Source organism: Protopterus annectens, chromosome 10.part0 (genome assembly GCF_019279795.1).
Source record: "Protopterus annectens isolate FY-2018-M chromosome 10.part0, PAN1.0, whole genome shotgun sequence".
NCBI lineage: Eukaryota > Metazoa > Chordata > Ceratodontiformes > Protopteridae > Protopterus > Protopterus annectens.
This window is the reverse complement of record NC_056744.1, coordinates 472,048,628-472,061,029: the sequence shown is the minus strand read 5'-3', so window position 1 is coordinate 472,061,029 and position 12,402 is coordinate 472,048,628. Positions and strand designations below refer to the sequence as shown.

The 12,402-nt window shown below is 39.1% G+C and overlaps 1 protein-coding gene across 1 annotated transcript in view; it reads right to left on the bottom strand.

The window, feature by feature from the left end:
* LOC122813192 (G-protein coupled receptor 54-like) overlaps positions 1-12,402 on the bottom strand; it is a 709,644-nt gene that overhangs the window by 103,555 nt on the left and 593,687 nt on the right. Inside the window, exon 4 of the mRNA XM_044085368.1 lies at positions 7,047-7,285. Coding sequence (XP_043941303.1) covers positions 7,047-7,285 — 239 coding nt within the window. The remainder of the gene's footprint in view (positions 1-7,046; positions 7,286-12,402) is intronic.

Below are 12,402 nucleotides of genomic sequence, written 5' to 3'. Positions count from 1 at the left end.
TGTAAAATAATTTCCCTTTTTGGGAAGAATTTAGATATTTTTGTAAAGCCTTATGGAATGACAATTGTTCAATCTTTGATTCTGTTATACTTTTTAATCTGTCTGTTCCAGAAGTCATTCCTAAAAGCCAAATATCTTTATTGTGGTCAATCATTTTCATGGCAGGAGAAACTGTCACAACGAATTGGAAATCAAAGTCTACTCTTTTATTTATATCTGAATTTGTTCATTTAGCTAAGTCTACTTGTAAAAATGAGATTGCTGCTCTAAAAATGAGAACAAACAATACAACCCACAAGTTAATTGCTCAGAAGAAATTGTTTAATTTATTTATTTTTATTTATTTTACATTTGTTAACCGGGGGTGTCTGACTGAGCCAAAAAGGCCCTTTTTCAGCAGAGGCCCGGGGAGAAAAGCTCCACAAAGACAAATTACAGACACATTTAGTTATTTCGACATGATCAGTATACACACAAATTACAAGAGACATGTTTTTACAGTGGTATGTGGCAAATAAACAGTTACAGTGGACAGAACAAACAAAAAATATTAATTTTAAAAATAAAGGTAATTAATAGATTTGTGGTGTACAGCTGAAATTTGGAACATAGGTAGAATACATACATAGTACACAGGTACAGTACATTGTTGATTAGCCAGTGTTTGTGAGTAAGATTGAAAACTATTATCAAGTGCTCTAGATTTAGTATGTATATGTTATCCACTTTCACTAGTCTGGGGAGCAATCATGGCACTGCCAACTTTGCTTGAGATGTTGCCTGATGAGGTCTTTAAAGGAGGCTTTGGATGATGTGTTTTGAATGCTAGTAGGGACAGAGTTCCATTTTTTAGCCACGGAACTACTATATAGTGCATCTCCAAAGCTATTGTAGCTGTTGGTGACTTCTAGTAGTAGTTTGCTTGATGATCTAAGAGGCCTTTTGGCTGAGTGATGTTGTACTAGGTTTTTGAGGGCAGGACACTTATTGGGGAGGTAATAGATAGAATGACAGAGACAGAACTGTTTGTAGGTTAGGAGGTTGGGCAGTTCAAGCCACTGGAGCTGTCTCAAAGCAGTAAAGTGATGAGTTCTATATGAGCAATTTGCAGCAAAGCGGGCAATTCTGTTATAGCAGGCTTCCATTTTGCTTAGTTCAGTTTTGTTGAGATTAGTCAGAATGGGAGATGCATAGAGTAGGGTGGATAGAAGTTGGGAGCGAGCAATGGCTGATCTTGTGTTGTTGGTAAGAAATGGTTTGATACGGTAGAGTGACCCCAGTTTGGCATGTACTTTTTTAATAGTTAAGTTGAGATGACTATCAAATTTTAGGTGGGAGTCTATGGTTATTCCCAATAGCTTAGCCTGTGCCACTGGAGCAATTGGAGTAGTATTTGTGGAGTAGATAGTGAATTGACTGTTAGTGTTTTTGTTAGAACTGGTTATAATCATAAGCTGAGTTTTCTTTGGTTTGAGGATAAGTTGGGCTTTGGTAAGGTAGTTTTCAACGTCAGAGAATGCTAGTTGAGTTGTTTGCAGGAGGGTGGGAATGTTTTGTGCAGCACAGATTAAGGTGGTGTCATCTGCATACTGAATTATAGATGCATGCTGTGTGGAGGTATGGAGGTCATTTGTGAAGACTATGAATAGTAGTGGTCCTAAGACAGAACCCTGTGGGACTCCTATAGTTATGGGCAGCTGAGGAGAGAAAGAATTTTCCCATTTCACAGCTTGGTACCTGTCAGTTAAGTAGCTTTGGAACCAGGTAAGAGTGGAATTTGATAGATGATATTGGTTTAGTTTGTTTAGCAGGATTTGGTGTGAGGCTGTGTCAAATGCTTTGAACATATCCAAAAAAAAGAGTTGACACTTGTAGGCCTTCATTTTTGAGACAGTTTACTGTGTCTGTGAAGCAGAGTAGGGCTGTAGTGGTACTATGGGCAGGTCTGAAACCATGCTGAGTAGGTGACAGGATGTTGCTGTCTAGGAGATAGTTTAGCATCTGGGTATGGATGCATTTTTCTAGGATTTTGGCCAGGGGGGAGAGTAAAGCAATGGGTCTGTAGTTATTAAGTTCAGTGGCGGTCCCGCCTTTATGTATGGGTGTAACATAGGATATTTTCCAGAGTTTGGGCACATAGTTTTCAACAATTGATCTGTTTATGAGAGTGGAGACTGGGACAGCAATAGCATCTGCTGTGAGTTTCAAGAAATAGCTGGGGATTAGGTCGGCTGATGTTGATGAGGTTTTTAGTTTGGAGAGCATGCTTTTGATTGAAGTGGTGGAAACTGTTTTGAGGGTAAAGCTTGTATTAGTGTTATTTGTGTTGGGGGGGATAGTGAGGAAGGAACTGTCCTGTGATACTAAGGATAGAATTGAGTTCACAAAGTGGGAGTTGAATTGTGTTTCGATGGGAACTTTAGTGTCAGGGGTGGTTGGTTTGGGGGTAGCCTTTTGTGTGGATTTTAGTAGCTGGTTTACATTTTTCCAAAATTTTTGCGGGTTGTGTTGGTATTTAGTTTGCAATGTTGTGTAGTAGGATTTTTTGTCCAGCCTAATGCATTTTTTTGCACGGTTGCACAGTTCTTGGTACTTAGTTAGGCTTTGTGTTTCTTTGTTTTTTTGATAGTAAAGCCAGGCAGTGTCTCTGGACTTGAGGATTTGTTTGGTTTCTTTACTGAGCCAGGGGTTTGTAAAGGTTCTAACCTTGATTTTGCGCAATGGAGCGACAGTGTCTAGGTCTTGTAGAAATGTTTTGTTGAAATATGCTACAGCCTGGTCAAGTGGGAGGGTTTTTAGGGGGGGTCCAGTCACAGTTACAGAGTAAAGTGTTGAGGACCTCAGGAGAGATTTTTTTTATGTTTCTAGTGGATATATAGTTAGTGGTTTTGCATATGCTTGTTCTACTACGTATAAAGTATATTATGTTGTGGTCACTTAAGGTGTCTGGGAGACTGCCTGTGTGAGGGTACAATGTGGGGTTGTTAGTTAGGACCCAGTCAATGATGGATTTCCTTTTAGATTTTTTATCACATCTAGCTGGAATTTGGACTAGCTGTTGGTAGTCATGGAGATTTATTAGATTACTTGGTGGTTCTGATATACAGGTGAACCAATCTAGGTTGAAGTCCCCCAGAATAAGGGTTTCTTGTGAGTATGTGGAAGAACACCAGGATAAGAAGTCTTCAAGGCTAGCAGGTGTATTACCAGGTGGAATATAGATCACAATTGTGGTGATGACCTTTTTAGGGTGAAGCTGAAGTTGTGAGATAAGTATGTCCCAATTATTGGGGGAGGGGTAGGAGTTTGGTAATTGACAGACAGTTAAGTTGGACTTGTACAGTAAGGCAGTTCCACCCCCTTTACAAAGTGGTCTGTCTTGTCTAATGATATTGTAGTTGGTAGGGAGAACTTCTGAGTTAGCTATGTTTTTATTTAGCCAGGTTTCTGTTAAAGCAACTATGTCTGGGGAATAGTGTGCTATTGTGGCCTGGAGTTCAGGTATTTTATTTTTGATACTTCTAATATTAATATTTAGCATTAAAAGATGGTTGGTTTGTTGCTATTGCTGATTTTCCCAGGGATGAAGAAAGTGGGGGTGTTATGTTCTGACATTTGTGTTGGAGCAGTTTGTGTTGGACAGGATGGATTTGGGCCTGGGTTGGGGTGGATATCCCCACTTATGGTGAGCCTGGAGTTAAAATGGTTATACAGATGTTGGAGTTTGGTGAGGAGTGTGAGAAAGTATTGTGTTTTTTTGGAGTAGGAATGAGAGCACATGTGTTTAGTTCTGAATTGGTCTGTTATGTAGTTCTTGAATAACTGTGGGCAGACATTATTATAATGTGTGGTGTCGGTATACGAGAGTGCATAATGTAGTGTTGTGCTACAAAGTTTAGGGATATTGCTAGAGTGATAACTTGTGGTGTTGTAAAGAATTATGAGAAGACAGACTAGACTTAGTTGTGTGATAGTCATGGTTATAAAGTTTAAGTTGTTTCTAGGTGGGGGGTCTGAATAGGAATTATAGGGTTGCACTATATGTGGATGGGGAAGTAGTGTGAGTGATGTAAAAAATGCCTAGTGGGAATGAGAGTGATTGGGAGTATTTTGTGTGGAGCAAGTTGGTGTGGTATAATGTGATATGACTTGAGGAGCTGTGATTGGTGGAGGTGATGTGAGGGTGAGCTGTGGGTGTGGCTGTGATTACTATAAATGTAGAGGTAGTGGGGGCGGGAGAGAATAGGGGGCAGGGGAGGGGAGCGGAGAGAACCCGAGCGTTAGCGAGGGTGAACGGAGTGGGGCAGAGCCAACCAAGACAAGAGAAAAAAGTAAGTATTAATTTACAAATCTGAACACTTTAAACAAATTCCTGAGGTCTAATGGCTTAGCGGCAAGCAGAATGTAATTGCTGAAGAGCACTTGTGTCCTGGTGGGAGACTAGAAATTTAAAGATGGCTTCATGCTCAGCAGGATTCTAATATAGACTTTGTATCGGGGGAGGGAGATAGCACAAGGGGTGTAAACCAGGTGGAATGCAAAGAAACCAGAGAGGCAATCAGTGGAAATCAGTGAAGGCCTCAGGGGGGGAAAGTAATAATTCAAACTACATGTAAAGTGAAGGAGAGAAGAGACAGCAAAGTTTATTAAGGTTGGGAGTGTGTCTTCACATTGACTTGCTGATTAGTAACCTATATTAGAAAAATATTAAGTGTTTTTCCTTTGTATTGTGTTATGGACACTGTATATAGTTTTTTTTGTTTGTTTTTCCATCTGTTGTTATATTATTAAATTATTGTTTTACAAAATGAAAAAAACAGTTTTTAGCAATCTATCTGTTGTACTATAGTTACAAGGCATATTGCATTTGTATTCATTTAGGCTATTAACACTAGCAAGCACCATTTTGGTTTTACCTGTTATCAGGCAAGAGTATCTTATTTTTTCTCACTTCTTCATTATGATAGGACTGGTACAACCTGAATTGGGTAATAGTCTGGGTACGGAGGTAACAGGCAGGTAGGACAGGAGTGAGTGGGTTGATTTGGATCACTGTCTGTGTGAGGGGAGGGTATATTTCTGATTTGCTGTGATACAGGATTCCACTGGTTGATTGAAAAATGATGTGTAATGCATAGGTGTTGGATGAGTGCTTAGCTACTGCTAACTCGCTTCAGCTGTTTTCCTCCTGTGGCTACCTGGGGAGGGCATGTATAGATGTGTGTCCATCTTCACACTGGAAAAAGGGAATTGCAAGATCCTCATGTCAGCAAGCATAAAAATTAGCCACCAATGTCTAAGGAGTTAAAATTTAACAGATACCTCTATGATGGCTGCCTAAATAATGGCCACCTATGGCTACCGCCTCAGAAGGAACAACTGGGCCAAACTGACTATAAGAGGAACTGATAGGGGATAAGCAACCTATTTTTTCTCGCCCTTTATTCCCCAGGTCCTAGCTTTGAGGTAGTGGTCAGTGTTATGTTGCTTTATGTTACTAAAAATAAATAGATAAATGGTCAGCAGTGCTTCTATATAAAGTAAGTGTGGCTGCAATGCCCTGCTAACAGCATCACTGGCTGTACACACATATGCAGATGGTGGGCATCCAAGTATAACAATGTATGTGCTCATAGTGGTCTCTTTTATTGAAACTAAAAATAAATACATTGCCAGAGATTATATTCAGCTCATAAGTTAACTAAATTTTTATAGCAGTGCTGAAAGTATTAAAACTTTTTTAAAAAACAGAACTATTTGATATTTGGATAGATTAACTCTGAAAACAATTTAGTGAACAGCTAGTCATGGGCTCCCATGGAGCTGTGGTTTTCAAGAAGCCATCTGAATCACCCCATTATAGTTCATCATTGTATTCATATCTAGTAACTGGAATATTCTCTGGACTGATGGGATTGCAGCATACCTGTCAACATGTAGACACTGAAAAAAGCTACAGAGGCTCTTGAAAATTAGGTACATGAGGCCAACAATCTTGGATCCTAATTAACATTAAATTTGAATACTGAGTAGTACATAACTCTGCCCTCTTCTAGTAGGAGTGTGGGATACTACTCGAAAAACATATTTAAAAAAACTGAGAATAACACAAATCAGTGAAAATATAAGCATTATCAAAGGCATAGTGTAAAATTTGAAGACTTTAATGAATCTCACAAAATCAATTATTTCTGCTTCTAAAAAAGGAGAATAGAACATTTGGTGGTCCTCTTTCTTTTAATTATTGATGCCACCAGCTATTTGGTCAAGTAATCTGGTTTTCTTAATAAATCAATCCTGAAAACAGGTAAACACCTAAAAAAATAGATACAGCATGCAATGGGGTAAATCAAGTCTGAAAATAGGTGCATACCTCCAAAATAGTTATAGTTAAAAGGAATGAACTGCATTCTTGCCATGTGTAACATCCATTTTATACCACAACAACATACAACACCATATTTGCTTAGTGATATCATATTTTATAAGACACTAAATTAACCCATTTGTCACAAATTAAAGTGCTTTCCATATTCATGGTCTTTATACTTAGGTATGCTGCAATGAAAATCTTGCACACTTATATGACTTTCACCCTTTCTAGACCTCTGTGGTTAGCAATCCTGCTAGCATAAAAGTAATATTCTATGATCTCTTCATATCTGATCACTTTTAGTTATAATAGCTATTGGTCATTCTTTTTTTTCAGATACAGAGTAAAATGCTCAGTTATTTGAAACACGCACTATGCTAAAGCTTTTTAAATTTTTCAATGATCTCAAAATTTGTTATAAATACTTAAAATGTATATTTGTTTGTAATTTTTTTGAGATTATATTCTAAATTTTTTTATGAAATATGAAATAATACTGATTTATCATGTCTTTTTACACCTAGTAATAAATATACAGCTGTAATTTGATAAAGTAACCCTAGAACAAGAAAGAAGGTTTCATCTTGGCTTGGTTAAGCAGTGAACACAGAGGCGTAAGTTCTTGCCCTGAGTAGAAATAAGATAACCATAACTATAGACAATATTTCCTTACCTGGTAGCTGTTGTCTGCTGGTTCAACAACTGGTTGTCCCACCCGTTTCAGCATAACTGAGTAGCAAAGGCAGATGGCAAGTAGGGGAAGAAGATATACAGAGAAGAACTGATAAAGAATGAATGCTTTTTTGATGCTCTCAGAGGAAAAATGATCAATGCAGTAGATTCTTGGCCCATACCAATCTCCTTCTTGTGTTTTCTGAAAAGTTATTATAGGGCTGGATAAAATAAATGAGCCTAGTTAAAAGAAAAATACAAATAATTAATATGAGTAAATTATTTTTGTCGTCACTAACTCTGTGCACATATATGTATCAATTTATTAAGGTAAACATGGAAAAGGTATTATTTATCAATTACTTCTCACAAAATTTGCACTAGAATGTACAGAGAAACATCAGATAGTCTGTATAATTTGATTTTCAAGTATTCATTCACCTTCGTCACACTTCATGTCATTCCTTCTATAAAGTCTCTTTTTATGTTTCTAATTATTCTTCCTCATTACTACCATCTGTCCATCCATCCATCCATCCACAACCCCTTTTTCCATTTTTGCACATAGGGTGGGGTGTGACTTCAGCAGTGAAAATCATCTAGAGCCAAGGTTTACACCACCAGGTGGCCAGCACTGTTTACTACACTATCTTATAGGTTTATAGATTAGTACTAGGCTAACTGCCCTTGCGAGCCATTTTAAGCCTAGCCAATTATCCCCTGTGAGATTCAAACACTGTACCTTGTGTTTGTAAGGCAAACACCTTAACCATTAGGCCATCCTCCCAACCCAAAAACAGGTTCATATGAGGACATAGTCAGGACTGCAGCACCCCACCCCCTTAAACTACAAATCTACATGCTGTGGGAGTAGAACCTACAGACTTCTACATCAAGACAAAGGCATGCTACCTGCTGTGCTATCAACACTGATCATTTACAATTGACAATAATTTAAATTACTTCATAAATGAACGCAGCAAGTTGATATTACTACACACAATAAAATTGCTTACCGTCTGATATTTGACAGTATGTATTCATTTTCTTATATTAAACATCACCACAGTGTATTTTTTGTTGAACTAGATCAGATAACCTCGCTAAGCTGGCATCATCTGTTCACTCCCACTCTCCCTTATTGGATTCTGTAGTGCTTATTTCACTGGTCATTCTCAAAATATCTGGCTCACAGTCAGGACCTTATCAGTCTGTGTCACAAAGCTGACCAGAACTGAAAATTAGGAAATAAAGAGACTAAAGTCTACTGAATCCATTACTCATCAGAATCACATACAGCAGTATTTCAAAGCGAGGGCAGAACAGACAAATGATAGTTTACTAAGCAATATTAACCATGGGACAATACCGAATGTAACCAATAAACAGTGTTATCAAAAAATCTTAAATCTTACAATGTAACAGACTAATAAATATCAGTAGCATAAAGATGAATCCATGCTAGTTATCCTCCCAAACAGGCTCATCATGTTTTATCTATAATACTAGTAAAAAAGTGAAAGAAAGTGGCTGTTCTTCAGTTGTGCCTTCTTCTAAATGAAATGGTTGACAGAATTAATTTGTACTGTTGCCATTGCCTTTGTTTTTAGAAGAACTTGTTCAATTTCAACAAAGTCTGGGTGAATCACAGAATTTTCCAAAACCATCTAGATGTGTTCCCATAACAGGCAATCAAATGCGACTTGGAAGTCTCCAGGTATTCCTGCAGCTGAATGTGACTCTCATTCATTCCTTGCATTATTGTGATCATTGTGAATATATGGTCTTTGCTACAATATTCCCTAGAAATATTGTTTATGTTTTTGAGATTAATAAATGACTGAAACCTTTTATTAATTCTCTTGTGTATATTCTGACCTTGATCTCTAAGAGAAGTTAGGCAGTAGTATCCTGTGAGCAGCCTCTCCTTGCTTTGGGTAGTACAGAAGCATAAGAGGACCTACAGAAGGGCATTATTTTGTCTTCTGAGTTTCTGATAAAATACATTAAGTTAAGATGAGATTAACAAATGAAAAGTTAGTTGGCATAAATGTAGATACCGTCAGTTCCTAGGGCTTTCCAAAAAGGTGTGCTCACTATGGTTTCCTTTATTTTTCTCAGAGACGGGATCTGGTAAATATCTGCCATGATTTTCATTTAGTCGTGAGTCACAAGGATTTCAATAACATATTTTACATCTGTTACTTTACATGTTCTTGCCACCTTACTTGACAAGCAATAGGCCTCTTATTATTGGACAAATACATTTATTCCCTCATCATGAATATTCTTCAGTCCAGGAGAGAGCTGGCAAAGGAAAGCTGTCATCCAGGCAAGAATTTCATTTATTTATTTATTTATTTAACATTTTTTTACTGGGAAAGTCAGACTGGAACAGAGACCATTTTCAGTGGAGGCCTGGTGAGAATTGCTTCAGATGCATGTCTTTGGAATGTGAGAGGAAACTGGAGCACCCAGAGGAAATCATAGGTTCATAGATAGGTACTAGGTTATTGGTCCTGTGGCCTATATAAGCCTATCCAGAAAGTTCCCTGGCTTTTGCCACCCAAGAAAGTTATTTTCCTGCACCTCTGTCTAGCAGAGCCACAAAAGTGATCCCTGGGGTGAATTTCCTATTTTCCATCCAATTGTTGAGATTTTTCTTAAAGAGGGCTAATGAGGAGCTTTGCTTGACATGAATGGGTAGTCTGTTCCAGAGCACATGAACTCTGTGGGACAGGAATCTATCCCTCCAGCATGTTCTGTTTATTGTGGTGGCAAGGTTTAGGTCCCTGTAGCATGTGGTTCAGAGGGACTGGGCTTTCTTTAAGTGTAGCATGTCCAACAGATCTGAGTTTGACATGGCTTTGTATATTAGGCAGAGGTCGCCTCTGAGTAGGTGATAAGTGATGGAGTAGAGCTGGAATTTTTTGAGATGGTCTGCGTATAGCATCTGTTTGAGGCTGGTAATCCTCTTAGTGAGGTATTTCTGTGGCCTTTCTAGTTGTTGTAGATGTCTTGTGAGGTACATGCCAAACGGGGCATTGTACTCCATAATGAGTCTGATGAGGGGTGAGTAGAGAGGAACAATGATCTATTTTTTTCTGGAGGTGAACCCCTTTGTGATGAGGTGTGCCACGTAGAAGGATTTCCTGACTACTGTGGTGATGTTATTATCAAATGAGAGACTACTGTCCACCTGTGTCCCAAGGTCTCTTATCACACTTTTAGTGTTTAGCAGGCTACCGCCTATGTGGTAGTTCATGGGTACAGTGTTTTTCCCAAAGGGGATGACAATGCACTTCTTGGTATTGAGCTTGAGGCCATGACATTGACACCAATCATCAGAATCAGTGAGGCCCCTTTGTAGAATGACCACATCATTAGGCGATTCTATTATGGCACCTAGTTTGCAGTCATCTGCAAACTTCATTAGCCAAAGACCTGCTGTATTAGCCTGGACTTCTGAGAAGTAGATGGCAAACAGGAGAGGACCGAGGACTGAACCATGTGGTACTCCAGTTGTCACTGGTCTGAAGTCAGATTTGAAGTCGGCTACTTTCACTGTGTGGGTTTTGTCAGTGAGCCAGTTGGCCACCCATCTTGTGACATAGGGATTTATGGCCAGTCTAGTGATTTTATCTATAATACCAGAGTGGGGGATGGTGTCAAAAGCCTTGGTGAGGTCAAGATAGGATGTGTGCACCACCTTACCCTTGTCCACGGCTCTGGTGACTACTTCAAAGAAGTCAATCAGGTTTATGAGACATGACCTACCTTTTACAAACCCAAACTGAGTGAGGTCCAGAGTTTGGAGGTTACCTATGTCCTTGTTTATAAGTTCCAAGATGATATGTTCCATGGCCTTGCAAACCAGGCTCATCAGGCTAATGGGGCGGTAGTTCCCGGGGTCCGTGGTGGCACCCCCTTTGTGGAGTGGGATAACCATCACTGTGCGCCATTCAGTAGGCACAAAGCCTGAAGTGAGACTATGATAGAACATGGTACTTAGGTGGGGTGCCAGTTCATTCTGTAGTTCATGCAGAAGGCAGCCTGGGATGTTGTCAGGTCCCATGGATGCTGTGTTCTTGGCTTTGGAGAGTGCAGTCTTTATTTGTGCAGCTGTGATTACAAGGCCTTTGCATTCTTCTGGTATAGTGATAGGCCCTTTAGGGGGTGAGTGGGGTGAAGTTTGCACTGAACCTATCTGCCAGGATGTTGGCAATATCAGTTGGTTCTGTATATCTAGTGCAAATGCAGGGAGGACATGCAGACTCTGCATAGAAGGCACCTCAGCTGAGAGTCAAACAGGAGAATCTCTTGCTGTGAGATGATAATGCTAACTGTTGCACCACTGCATCACCCATTCCCATGGTTTCTGCTATTTCTGGAATTCCAGCACAGAGAAAGCATGTAATATGACTCTAACCCCTCCCATGGGTGGATGAAAAGTGATCCGTGTCACTGCAGGAGCCACCATCACCTCCCGGTGTAGGTGCACACTCCCATGCACCCACAGTGAGGGGCTACCTTATTTGTAGGTTGGTGGCCAAATAATTGCCCTCAGCTGTCCATTGCATCACCTTCATTCCATGGAGGTGTTGTGGCATGTGAATTGTGGTTCATCTGGATTAAGCAATCTTCATGAATCCACCAATCCAAGAGTGGTCTTTAGTCTTGTCGATGTTTTCATTGAGTCCTCATGCATTTTTAGGTGTGCACCTGTTCTGTCAAAAGCACCTAATACTGCCTTTCAGTTGCCTCCATCCCAATAATGCATTTAAGCTACCATTTAAGAATGAATACTTTTTGAAAAACGGTATTTCTAATATTGATAGTCATGATTATTATCATTTTATTACTATTATTACTACTGTTGTTATTAATAACATTATTTATACCATTGTTTGTTGCTTGCACAGTGCCATTGTTGCTGTGTATTGACTGAATTTATTAAATTTTCCTTCACGTATTGCTTGAGAGACAAGAGTGCATGAAGCCATGCAACTCACAAAAGCTTTTTTTTCTAACTGGGGAACAAGGGACACTTGACTATATGTACTGTTGTGTGTATTCAGCTCACAAAAGGAATGCAGACCACATGGAACCACTCAATGGAATGGACTGCAAAGATGAACATATGAATTGGCTACTATCTTTCTTTTGGGTATTAAAGTGTTAAGTTGTCTTGAAGGTAACAAACTCAGATGATGTGAGAAGGAGTTCAGTGTTTATAAATCAAATACATTCCTCACTATCAATACATATTTTTGTAATGAAGTAACCAGCTTGAGAAGAGAGAAAGTAATCTATGTTTCCCGGCTTTAAGCACTAACAAAATAAAAAATAGCCTCACA